General features: G+C 43.4%; 1 protein-coding gene across 1 annotated transcript in view; it reads left to right on the forward strand.

The window, feature by feature from the left end:
* The window catches only part of ESR1 (estrogen receptor 1), a 211389-nt gene that overhangs the window by 192674 nt on the left and 4578 nt on the right, over window positions 1-14137 (forward strand). The window contains exon 7 of the mRNA XM_005884736.2: window positions 13591-13774. Coding sequence (XP_005884798.1) covers window positions 13591-13774 — 184 coding nt within the window. The remainder of the gene's footprint in view (window positions 1-13590; window positions 13775-14137) is intronic.

The raw sequence follows: 14137 nt of genomic DNA on the forward strand, positions 1-14137 counted from the left end.
TATAAACATCATATTATCAACATCCCAAGCTCACCTTTTTGAAGCAGATTATCACCTGAGAATTTTATTTTATTATATTAATTTTACTTTTTCAGAATTGTACAGACACTGTGTTGGTGAACTTCTCTGATTCCAAGCAGTCAGGGTGCTCAAAGGGTTGGCATTTTGTGACTTTATGTCTTACCTTCTGCCTTTAGGACCTTTGCCACTGATTTTTTTAAAGTGATATTTACAAAAAGAAAGACGAGAGGTTGAATAGGCTGGAGGTGCACCTTCTTTTAAAAGCTCGCCTAGGGAAGGACACCTGGCTCCTCCGATGGTTTCCTTTACTCTGGGTACTGGGGCTTTTGTGTGGATGGACACCCCCTTTCCTAGTCAATCACGAGCTAGGAAGAAGCAGCTTACCCTGTGACCCCGACACCGCTCCATCCTGGCTCTTGTCCAGTGACCAAGGGGCTCCTGGTTCAAAGAGTGCCCGTTTGGTGCCACGGAGGCCCCCAGGGCCAAGTGCAGCCTAGTCTCCAGACCCCCCCCCCCCCCCCCCCGCAGACAGACATGGGCTTCATGGTCCAGCTCGGAGCAGCCATCAGCTCCGGGACGGGCTGAGCATGACCTCAGGAGGGGACGAGCAGGAGCCATTTGTTTATTCTTTGAAATTGGCATCAACAACAGTGATGAGTGACACCCGGAGTGTAAAGTTCATTTTCACCCTGACAGGTGAGGCCTCTGCCCTTTCTCTTGGCACCGCAAGTGCTACTCTTTGAGTGAGACAGCAAACTTCACCTTCACAGAGAGCCTAGCCCTCAGCACCTTCTAGTAAATAACACTGTGCTTCCTTCCCATCCAACCTGCAGGTCCTGCGGGGACACTATCGTGTCAGTCTTTGGAGCTGATGTTTTGTACTTAGAGGGGTAGCTCCTTATTCCTTGAAATACCCATTCACTAACTGCATTTCCCCCAACAGTGCAGGCATTGACAAGCTTGTGAAATGATAGGAATGTAAGGGACTTTGACTTGGTGTTTTTAATAACATTTTCCTTGACCAAATTATGAAGGCATACATGCCCAAGTCAGAGAACTTGGAAAACACAGAAAAAACACCAAGACAAATAATGTTCCAAGGAATCATAATCTCACCACACAAGAGTAATCATGTTAACATTTTGGTGAAAGTTCATCATTAAAGAAACTCTTAAGAGAGGCCTGTGTATCCCAGCACGCCCGCTCTGCACACCATCTTGCACCCTGTTTTGAAAAGCTGGATTGCTCCTAAATCATTCCAGGAAAATTATTAGTTTTCTCAAATGTCTCAGGAGGCGAGTCCATTGGCAGGCACTTCTAGTTTCTCACAAGCTTTGAAGTTGGGAAATTTTTCCTGGAGCTTTTGAACATTGGGCCAGGAGTGGGTCTGTTTGGGTTCTGGTTCCAGCACTGCCACTTATTGACTGGCCATGGGGTGACCTCAGGCTAGCCCAGCCAGGCTGCCCCGTCTGAAACCCCTCCCAGCTCCAGCATCCACTCTCCCAGTTCCTTAACCTCTCTGAGCCTCTCGTTCCCAATGAGTCAACTCATTGACGTGGATAAGCAGGGGTGGATATTTTTTAAATTAAAAATTTTTATTCCAATTTTATTTACCTATTGATAGATTTAATTTTTAAAGAGCAGTTTTAGGTTCAGAGAAAAATGGAGTGAAAGGTACAGAGAATCCCCATGCGTCTCCTCCCGCTCCCACCTGCACAGCCTCTCCCAGTGTCCAAGGCCGGTACATTTGTTACAATCAATGAACCCACATTTAAAAAATCTCTTGTCATCCAAAGTCCTTAGTTTACATTAGGGTTACTCTTGGCATTGTACATTCTATGAGTTTGGACAAATATTTAATGACATATAGTGTCAGACAGAGTAGTTTCACTGACCCCCAAGTCCCCTGTTCTGCGCACACATTCTTTCCTCCTCCACCGATCGTTTCTACTGTCTCCATCATGTTTTCTCTTCCGGAAGGTCATACAGGTGGAATCATGACAGTATTTCATTTTGTTTTTCCCCAGATTGGCTTCTTTCACTTAGTAATATGCATTGAAGATTTCTCCATGTCTTTGGATGGTTTGATAGCTCATTTCTTTTTAGTGCTGGATGAGATTCCAGTGTCTGGATATACCACTTGCTTATCCATTCACCTACTGTAGGACGTGTTGGTTGCTTCCAAGTTTTGGCAGTTATAAATAATGATAGCCCTAACTGGTTTGGCTCAGTGGATAGAGTGTCGGCCTGCGGACTGAAAGGTCCCAGGTTCGATTCCAGTCAAGGGCATGTACCTTGGTTGCGGGCACATCCCCAGTAGGAGGTGTGCAGGAGGCAGCTGATTGATGTTTTTCTCTCATCGATGTTTCTAACTCTCTATCCCTCTCTCTTCCTCTCTGTAAAAAATCAATAAAATATTTTTTAAAAAAAAATGATGATATAAACATTCATGCGCAGGCTTTAGTATGGACATACATTTTCAACTCCTTTGGATAAATACCAAGGAGCATGATTGCTGCATCGTATGGGAAGAGTATGTGTAGCTTTGTAAGAATCTACCAAACTGTCTTCCGAAGCGGCTGTACAATATTTCATTTCTGCCAGCAATGAATGAGAGTTCCTGTTTCTCAATAACCTCACCAGCGTTTGGCGTAATCAGTGTTCTAGATTCTGGCCATTCTAATAGGTGTGTTGTGGTATCTCACTGTTGTTCTAATTGGCAGTTTCTAAATGACATATATGTAGGGCATCTGTTCAGGTCTTTTGCCCATTTTTTAATTGAGTTGTTTACTTCCTTATTGTTGACTTTTGAGAGTTCTTTGTGTTTTGCATAAGGATTCTTTATTAAATATGTTTCTGCAAATATTTTTCCCAGTGGATGGCTTGTCTTCTCCTTTTCTGGAGAGCAATGGTTTTTTAAAACCTTCTTCTGCTGAAAACTTGTGTTTTTTGGAATCACCAAAAAATGGGGACGTGGGGCAGAGGGGGAGAAGCCCAGTGAGCAGGCTCCAGGCACTCCCATTTCTCCTCCCCCTTTTTTTCTAAGATGTTTGTATTGATTTTTAGAGAGAGAAGGGAGTGGGAGAGAGAGAAACATTGATATGAGAATGAAACTTTGATTGGCTGCCTCCTATCTGCCTCCTACTGAGATGGAACCCATACTCAGGTCATGTGTCCTGATGAGCAATCAAACTGGCAACCTTTCGGTGCAAGGAATGACACCCAACCAACTGAGCCACACCGGCTAGAGCCCATTTCTCCTTCTTTAATCAGAAAAGTTTGACTTTGCCCAGTTTATATGTGAGGGCTGCACATGAAGTTCACTTCCTTTTTAAAAAAATATGTATTTTATTGATTTTTTTTACAGAGAGGAAGGGAGAGGGATAGAGAGTTAGAAACATCGATGAGAGAGAAGCATCAACCAGCTGCCTCCTGCACACCCCCTACTGGGGATGTGCTCACAACCATGGTACATGCTCTTGACCGGAATCGAACCTGGGACCCTTCAGTCTGCAGGCCGATGCTCTATCCACTGAGCCAAACCAGTTAGGGCTCACTTCCTTTTTAAAAGGGGTTTGGATTCTCAAAATGGTCTGAAAACCACTGAACTAGATGAATTTAAAGTCCCTTTACAATCCATAGTTCTGGAATTCTGTATCCCTTTTTTGCAATATAATAAAATCTTTCTCTCCTTAAGGAAAAAATGAGATAAACTTGTCACAATCATGTGACATTTTCCATGCAATTTTCCTCCACTGTAGTGCTTACTTGAAATGATGGAGCTGAAATATCTAAAGAATATATGTATAATCTACATGCCCACTTATCTCTCTGAAATAGTAATTGTTGACACTAATTATATTTTTTCAAAATAACCAGGGAGAACTATCAGCCATTTCAACTCTTCATCTAGGAAAAAGGGAAGAAATATATCTGAAACTTTGTGGCTCTGCAGATAAACATGAAAATCAGAACAAAGAACCTTCATTTATTAGAGACAGGTGCCGAACATGACAGGGGATTTAAGTGGTGCTATTCAATTCAGAAGGATGTGAACATGTGCATGGAGACCAATTATACATTCTTAGATAGTATGGCATTTTTTTTCTGGGTTTGAGGTTAAATCAGATGAATGTCTAACAGACATTCAAATATAATGTCAATATACATTATATTTACACTAGTACTCTGTACTGACTTGCCAGAGAATAGAAGGATGTCTTTTTAGTTATTTTGTTTATAATTGCCTATTCCACAAAGGATTTGAAATGGCTTACTAAATTTTATGCAATGCAAAGGGAGTGAACTAGTAATTGACAAAATCTGCGAAAAGGCAAAATAATATGCATAAAACAATAAATCCAAGGGTCAGATTAGCACACAGAAGTACATCTGTACAGTTCCTAGGAGTGGGCCACAGATTTGGCTCTAAATTTCCTCTTCTTGGCCAAAGTAAAGAGAAAAACACATTCCGTTATAAAGTTCACAGGCTTGCAATAAAAATAAAATAAACTAGACCAATTGTTTGACACGAAAACTTTCTTAGGGAAATCTCTACAAATTCTATTTCTCACAACTGAGACTTGATAATGATTGTGCAACTAAAAATTCAAAATGTTTTATTCTAGTGAGAAACGAGAGTGCAGGCCTGGCTGGTGTGGCTCAGTGGTTAAGCATTGACCTATGAACCAGGAAGTCAGGGTTCGATTCCAGGTCAGGGCACATGGCACATGCCCAGGTTGCGTGCTCCATCCCCAGTAGGTGGCATGCGGGAGGCAGTCAATCGATGACTCTCTCTCATCATTGATGTTTCTCTCTCTCTCTCCCTCTCCCTTACTCTCTCTGAAATCAATAAAAACATATTAAAAAGAAAGGCATGAAAGTGCAGATATTTTGGGTAGCCAGTCGGGAAGAGCCATATGTTTTGATGATCAGCTAGGCTGTGGTTAGAGCTAAAGGCCTTCTATGAGAATTGTTAACTACTCATGGTATTGGCAGGATGAGCTCAAGCCCTTACCATTGCATCACCAAGGGTGAAGGTCAAGGGCTGGGCAAGGGCACGATAGGCAAGTAGGATGCATAATGTAGAGCAGGGAGGATCCAAATGTGATTTCACCACACGATGAACCAGATCAGGAGTCTAATCTCCAATCTGCCTGTTCTGGATCATTTTCCTCCCTAAGCATCTGGTGCCGATGTCCAGGTGTTTTGCTCACTGCTGCTGTGTAATCAATCACCACGTACTTACAAAAAGGTTTGGACTCTATTGGTCATGAATTGGGATAAGGAACAGAGGGGATGGCTTGTGTCTTCCCCACAGTGTCTGGGGCCTCAGATAGGGAGACTTATCAATGAGGGGTAATTTGATAATAATGAGCTGGAGTCACCTTGAAGCGTCTTTATTTACATGCTGGCCATGGATGCTGGCTGTTGGCTGGGACACCAGTTGGGGTGCTTGGCTGTGGCCTATCCATGTGGCCTGGGCTTCCACACAGCCTGGCACACTCTCCCTCTTAGACGGCATGAAGGGCTCCGGAAGCAAGTGCCAGCTGACAAGGCAGGAGCTGCATGACTTTGTGTGGCAGGCCCTTAGAAGCGGAGAAGCATCACTTTTAGCCTATTTTTAAAAATATATATATATTTTTATTGATTTCAGAGAGGAAGGGAGAGGGAGAGATAGCAACATCAATGATGAGCGAAAATCATTGATCAGCTGCCTCCTGCACGCCCCACATTGGGGATTGAGCCCGAAACCCGGTCATGTGCCCTGACCTATAATGGAATGACCTCTAGGTTCATAGGTTGACACTCAACCATGGAGTCACATTATCTGGGTCTCTCTCTCTCTCTCTCTCTCTCTCTCTCTCTCTCTCTCTTTAAACTACAAGTCAGTCACAGATCCACCCACACACCAGGGAGGAGTGTAGATGTAGCGATGCATGTTGGATGGAAAATCTTGTCATCTCAGAAAAGTCAGTCACAGATCCACCCACACATCAGGGAGGAGTGTAGATGTAGAGATGCATGTTGGATGGAAAATCTTGTCATCTCAGAAAAATACAACCTGCCCCAAAGTGTACAAGCTGCTTCCTGCTCTGTGCTGTTGCTCTGTTGTCCTTGAAATGCCAGGCAAGAAAAAGTGAGGTTCAGGGAAGTGAACTCGCCCACGCTGTTTCAGCCTGCCTTTTCTGGAACAAATGCAACCCTTAAGACCTCCTGAGGCTAGGCCAGCTCCCTGGGACTAGGAGCTTCACATAAAAACGTGTGAACAGACTCCTCTGTCATAGACAAGCCACACATTTCCCATCGATGTAGCTTTAGAATGTCTTCTTCTTGACCTCAGAACCATACTAGTTGGAAAATCAAAACCCTGGCTGATTTTTTAAAATATATTACAGCTATAACTAATAAAAATAACTCTCCTGAGCAAAATATGCGTTCATAATGGTTTTATCCTAAAAGGTAAAAGGCTAGGATACTATTTTTTTTTACAAAAATTAAAAACTGCAGTTTCATATATAAAAGTGAGATAGATGGCTGCCACTTAAGTTATTTTTTTAAAGTGCCCATTTCAGTTTCTTCTCAAGTCAGTTGAATTAGTTTGTCAGTTTCACGACCTGAAATCATCACTAAGAGATTTGTCCTTTGAGTCAGTTTGAGTGTATTGATGTACCAAGTATTTATCTCCTGGAACATCCAGCAGATTTCATTAAAAATTATACTAAATTGATAAATGTCACTGAATCATTAGCATATGATTTCATACTCATCTGTGCCAAGAGGGTGCTCATGGGTATATAGTGAAGCCCAACAAACAGGACCACCATGCTCCCGTGTAGGGTTCTGGCAAGAGCTCTTACCATCTCTGGGATCCCTCTCCCTCTGAGACCACTTAGAAGGGGATTTGGAAGAGTTTGAGATCTTACAAATACTAGTGGAACAGTAAACAATGTGCAGGATTGGGTTATGGACAGGTTCTTCACTTTCCAGGTAAATAATCACGCATCAGTAGAAGAATGGAAGTTTCCTATCTACAGGTAAATAGCGCTCAAAGCAAGACTCACTTTATTTGATTCGTGAAATGAGAAGTCAGTTCCTGCATAGTATAGAACAATCTCTTTGAAATCCTCTGCATGATGGGAACTGCATCTTTGAGTCATGACTGACTAAACATTCCCACGTCCGGTGCTCTTTGATGGGTTCTTTAATTTATCGGTTGCTATGAAGTATGTTAGTGTTCAGAATAAATGGTTAACATGACAGGGGATGTGAGGTGGTTCTAGAATCTAGATCAAAATGTGACAATCTTAAAATTTGGGAAGGAAAATAACTTCTAAGTAAACTCCTGCAACCTAAGGCCTTAGAAATGTGGAAAATTTCAACAAAGGAGGCACACAAACATCCCTGTGACTATCTCTTCTCTTATACAAATTTATTCATTTATTCAATCAACAAATCTTAAAATCTTTCATATTTGGCATTAAAGTAAGACAACTTCAATAAAAGTAAGCTTCAAAATGTATAACAGCTCAAACACATAGAGGTTGATTTCCTGTTTACTTAACAATGCTGGGTGCATGAACAGCTTCGTGTCAGCGCCTCTTCCATGTGGTCATTCAGGGACTCAGGCTGATGAGGGCTCTGGGATATTCTTGGGTGGCTTTCCAGGTCTTCCATGCTAACCAACCAGCAGGAAGGGGGAGAAAGCCTGGAGGACCACACGGATGAGGAAATGCCTGTAGAAGACATCCTCAGAGTAGTTTTGCATCATGCTAAGACACTTTTCACAGAAAGACAATACAGTCCGTGTTCTCAAGAGTTTACATTCTAGTGGCCAGATGTAAAGAAACCACGGTAGTCATGTGATTCATGATCCTAGATGTGCATCAGACTCCTCAATGGGGAGTTTTTTTGAAAGCACTGAGCCTGCCAGTCAGTAAGTTTGGTTGCCAGTCAGTAGGTTTGGTTAGAATGCCAGAAGAGGTTCTGAGAGACAACCACATTTGAGGACCATAGATCTTAGAGAAAAATCTCTTAGATTTGCCAGCAAATAATACTAGCCTAATGAAACTTACATATCCCTTTGAGTATCATGAAATAAATATATAATAGTTTACCTATGCACATAGTTTTTTTTAATCAATATAATTTCATAACTATTGTACAAAAAAGAAATAATATTAATTTAAAATAAAATGTGTATTTCATTGAGATGCCCAGGCTTGACAATGGCAAAAAATAAAACATAAGAAAATAGTAAAATGCTTACATTTCTAGTGAATGTTTGGATATAAGAAGATGACCAGGAGTTTTTCTGTGCAATAAGTATAGGCATATGAGAAAGCTGAGGTAGAGATGGATTACCTGAATAAGAAAACTAAAAACTAACCAAAACTTATTTATATATGACTAGAGGCCCGTTTGCAGGAAGATTCCTGCAAGAATAGGGCTTCGCTCCCATCTGCTGCTCCTACCCCGCCCTTCTCTGCTGCTTCTCTCCCACTGTCTCCGCTACCTCGGCTCCGTTGCTTGGCTTCCTTCTACGGTGTCTTCAGTCTTCACTCCCAGCCGGTATATGCAAATTAGCTTCCATCTTTGTTGATGGTTAATTTGCATATCACACTGATTAGCCAATGGGAGGCGTAGCAAAGGTATGGTCAATTACCATCTTTGTCTATTATTAGATAGGATAAGAAGCGAGAAAGAAATTAGATTGATTCAGTAATAACATGTCAATAAAACCTAGACTGTCAAAGAATAATATAAATAAATAAAAGGATAATTTTGCACATGAGCTGGGCTTTAGTATGTGTATTGTCAAACTAATTCCCTTTGTTGTGATACAGGATGAGGAAGTGCTGAAGTATATAGAAACATAGATTCTATCTTAATAACCCATGACATCCAAGGCCAATATTCATTTTCTGGAACTTATAAAGGTCATATCCTTAAGATAAATATTGGAGAAGTGATGATGGATTAGAAAAAACACACAATAATATAAGAATGATCAAGAAGTGGAAAACCTCTGGAGGCAATATCAGCATAAGGCGGAAAGACAAGAACCCCCAAACAATTTTAATATGTAGTTTTTGCAAAGTGGATTCTTATTATGCTGTAAAATTATTTAAAAGCAGATGGGAGAAAACACAATATTTCATTGATATCTACAATTGGATAATAGTTGATTCTAATTTTGTTTAGAAGAGTCTTACATCTCTTCTATGTATTTGCAACCGTGTGTGTTGCTTTTGTAGTACAACTGCACTGAAATCACTTCAACTAAGTGCATAGTGGGAATGCTTATGCAATACATTCAATTGGCAGGCTACAGAAAGTTAATAAATTACTGAATTTTGAACAAATGTGTTCCATTTAAGCTTCCCTCTCTATAGCCAACTTGCATGCTGGGTCTTTTGTGTACAGCCTTGTTAAAAGCTTTTCAAAACTTTTCACTACAGATTTTTGCTTGTAGTAGGGTTGATTCAGCAGGACATTCAGTAAAAAATCTTTCATTTCACTGGTTGGAACTGTCCTGCACATCGCAGGACCCCAGCACAACCTCTCCCACTAAGTGGCTGTGACAACCGTGAGCTGTTTGAACCCCTACAGGACCAGTACCATCCCCAGGAAGAACAGCAGTCACATATGAAGCACAAAACAAACATGCTGCTCATTGAACTGGCAACCTTGAAGGCCCTTCTGAGCAAACACCCTATTTGGTTATGGAAGCAATTCGCAGCAGAAAACCTGAGAGGCGGACCTGCCCATTAATCACTGGGTGAACAGGATGAGAAGTTCCTTTTTGTCCCAGCTGAGTGACAGCTTTCTGGTCCAGACAGATGACAGCTGTGGACTTGAGCTTTCTTCGCTATTTTTCCCTTTGAGCCATTTCCTTTTAGTTTGGTCAAGCTGCCATGGACGGAAGGACTCCCCTGGGTCCGCAGTCACATTCCTCCTTTTGGAAAGAACCAATGTGGGCTTCTTGAAGAATTTGTCCTCAAGCATCTGGCCGTCCTCACCTCTCTAGGAGCAGCTCAATGTGCCTCCCAGTGGAGGTCAAGGACAGGGTCTTCTGGACACCCCTGGCTATCTTATGCTTCCTTCCAGGCACACTAGGTGCATTTGTGCAATGCACTGTTCATGCCTGCATTCCTCCAACTTCTGGAAGACTCTCTTACTTGGAAGAGTGATGAGGGGTGGAGAGGGGGTTCCTGTAGAGAGCAAAAGGAAGAAGGAAGAAAGTGTCCAAGTAGAGTGAGAGGAGTCAGTGAGACCAAGAGAGTGAGAAAAATTGAATTGAGATCTCACACATGGGGATGTTTCAACAGTCTTGCTGCCCATTCCTTGCTGCCACCAGACTTCTCCACAGATTCCTCCTACAATTCCAAATACCGGCTGGAAGGTTCAGACTATGTAGTAGCTCAGATCTGCCAATAGCACTTGAAGACTGGACAATGAAACGCAGATTGTTTTTTTTCATCTTTGGGATTTGGAGCAACCTCGAGAGTTGCAAAAGTGTGCCTTGTCACAAGAACGTTTCTGAAGGTCCTCGGGGTCTGACCTTGGCTCTGTGCTTCTGGGAACAGTGGCACAGCCGTCCAGGGTGGCAGAGACCACCTGGGATGTGGAATTGACCACCAGCTCCTTTTTGCTCTTGCCAAAGCACCTGAAGTATTCTGGGAATTTGGGTTTCAGTTCTTTCTTTCAAAGGGCCCTTCAGGGGCAACAGGCAACACACATGGTCCACGTTTGGCCACAGTAGCCCAAAAAGGAAGTGTTGGCTGCGGTTGTCAATTATTGGCATTTTGATAGGACTGTATTTCTATTTCTAAGTGTATTTGCTCAGCTAGGAAGCATTGCTGACGACAAGCTGTATTGGTGCCAAAACTCTACTAGAAAACAGGCTTGTTCTGAGAATGGCTTGCCTCCCGAGTCGTTGTTAAGAAAATTCTTTCTCCACAGGCAATATCTGCACTTAAGACATTAACCTTTGGAAGAAAATAAGGCTTGGAACCTTTGTCATGTAACACAATGTGTGCACGCAGTAGGTTCCCCATGACAGCGTGCTGAAGGGAAGGATCTACGTGCTGTTCATGTGTGCACGTTGAGGAAGAGTGGGGACCAACAGCCCCAGAAGACACTTCACACCCTGGAGTCTGAATGCCAAGGCTCCTACCTCCCTTGCAATGGGCACAGCATAATGCTGGCTTCAAGACCTCTGAGATTCTAGCACATTCTGCTCTAATCCTGTGTGCATGAGAGGAAGGCCAAGTGCTGTACCTCCCCAGTCAGGGACATCAAAACAGTTTGCTCCTTGAAGAAGAATGGGATTATTGGTGAATAAAGCCAGCATCCTGGGTGGTAACAAAAAAGGGAATTGGTAGAAAATGCATCATCTGAGTTGGATTAACTCAGGTCTGTGGCCTGGGCAAGTTCCCAGGTTATCCAGCCAGATGTGGGGCCTCTGAGAGGCGCAAGGCTAGAATGTGTGTGATGACATAGAGTGAGGTGAGAGGCATGGTCATGGGGACTCAGCGGAGGCCACCCCGGACCCCTAAACCAGTGGCGCACACTCTCCCTGCCATCCGTTACATCTGGGCCAATCTCAAGGCTACTGGACATCTGCCTGGTTTTTTTTTTTTAATGGACACATTCTTTCTCTATCAACAGTCTGCATGGAACATAAGTGAAGTAATCCAGCAATTTCCTTCCTATCCCACTGCTTGTCTGCTGCTTACTCATTCTGTGTTCTCTTTGCTTTGGATCAAAGTGCCTCTTGGTACCAAAAGCTACATTATTCTATTCATCTGCATGTAAGCCAAGATCCTGACCATTCTGGTTTTGTTGTTGTTGCATTTGTTTAAAGCTTAGCCATTTTCCATTCTGGGCAGTTACAACTCTGTTTACTATGAGTTCCTCTGTGTAAATGTTTTTCCCATTCCCAACCTCCAGCTGCTGAGTGAGCCATAACTCATCCCCACATTACCAGTACAAAGTCAGGGGATGATGAATTTGGGAGGCTTAACTTGAAGGTACTAGGGAGGACGGGGAGGGGGAAGAAGAAATCTATTTATGAGAGGCCATGGGACTGAATAGAAATAAGACCGAAAAAATATTGCATCTACTTCCTGCAAGATGGTATCATTACGAAGAATGGAGCTTATTCTGGAGTATTTACTTGATAGAAAATCTATCCTGTGTTCCCAAGACTGACCCATCCTGACCTCCTCCCGATCTCATACATCCCATATCTTTACCAATCTCCTTCTTCTGGTTCTTGGGCTGAGCTCACAACTTAGTTGAATAGTCAGGGTTCTTTCCTTTGCAGGTGACTCACAGTACCTTAAGCACAAAAGGACTATATGGATTCATGTGTTAGAGAGGATACTATGAAAGCTCCAAGGTCAAATTAAAAAGAAATACAAGAAGCAGGACTATATAACTGGAACCAGGATCCCCCCTCCTTCCTCCAACTCCCACCTCTGCATGTTGTTGGAATGTTCTATTCTGCAGACAGGAGCTCCATGTGCTATAGGAAGATGCCACTACGTAACAGTTCCATAATCTCGTCCTCCCGGTTCAGCAACCCTAGAGGAAAGAATTTCGGTCTCACAACATCCACATACAATTCTGGAGTTGTATATGGACGCTGTGAGGCAGGGCTGTGAGTCCAAAAGACTAGAGTGGCCTGATTGGATGAGTCCACGTGTGGCCCAGGGAGGAGGATCTAGTGAGAAGAAAGGCAAGAGGGGAAAGGAAAACATGCCTGGCAGTGAAAAACGGCATTTGCCACAGTCCTCACCATCCATCATAAACCTTTCATCTGAGGATGAAAAGCAGTGGGGCCCTAAACCTGACCTGAAACGTAGCAGCAAGTTAAGTGCTACCTGGAAATATTACCTGTAAATCACTTAGCAAATCAAGAGGTCACATGTCTCCTGAGCATCTCCATTATAATGAGAAGAAGTGGAGTCAGCTTGTTGGGCTTCATTCACAGCTTTGCTCTGTCCTATTGAGTTATCTTGGTGAGTGCATCTCTCTGCCCTTGGTTTCTTCATTAGAAAAGGGATGCCCCTCTCCCAGGGTCATGGGCAGTATTGATGGCATAGTTTGTGTTGGGATCAAAGCTGTTAGAGATGGGTGGCTACAGCGACCATCAGGTCCCCCAGGCTAATAGTGCTTCTCCTGGGACTCTCAATGGCAAACCTTGGAAACTGGCTCACAGTAGGAATCTTATATAGTTGCTTGGGTCAATTGGGTTCAAACTTCCCCCTTGCTGTGTGAGGGAAAGGTGTCAAAGCTGTTAGAGATGGGTGGCTAGAGCAACCATCAGGTCCCCCAGGCTAATAGTGCTTCTCTGGGACTCTCAATGACAAACCTTGGAAACTGGCTCACAGTAGGAATTTTATATAGTTGCTTGGGTCAAATGGGTTCAAACTTCCCCCTTGCTGTGTGAGGGAAAGGTGCTGACTCGGTATTATGTCCCACGCACACCGTCAAGCTCCTGGATTTCATCCTGTATGAGTTTCTCTCTCTCACTCTCATTCTCTCTCTCTGTACATTCAGGAGTGTACACGTTTCTGTCCAGCACTCTGAAGTCTCTGGAGGAGAAGGACCACATCCACCGTGTCCTGGACAAGATCACGGACACCTTGATCCATCTGATGGCCAAGGCAGGCCTGACTCTGCAGCAGCAGCACCGGCGCCTGGCCCAGCTCCTCCTCATCCTCTCCCACATCAGGCACATGAGGTGAGGCTCCCCTGGTTCCCCACAGGACAGACATAAAGGAAACAAACCCCCCCAACTATACATTACAGATGCCCCAGGAAGGGCTGGGACCTGGATGTGGACAGCACACTTGGAACAGTTTTTGGCGTGTAATAAGCATAAATGCTCTGGGAGGATAGAAGAAGGAGGCTTCAAACCTGTCTGGGGCATAGGGCAAGTGTAAGAGAAGGCTTCAGAGACAGTGATATTTACATTCAATTTGAAGCATGTGCAAGGTCTTACAAGGGGGAGAGTGCGCAGTGTGCATGTTGGGGGAAGAGGGCAATTGTGGTCATTCACGTTGTCCCACCTAATCAAGGGAAGTCTTTGAGGGCACCCATCCTC

Source organism: Myotis brandtii, unplaced genomic scaffold (assembly GCF_000412655.1).
Source record: "Myotis brandtii unplaced genomic scaffold, ASM41265v1 scaffold847, whole genome shotgun sequence".
Classification (NCBI taxonomy): Eukaryota; Metazoa; Chordata; class Mammalia; order Chiroptera; family Vespertilionidae; genus Myotis; species Myotis brandtii.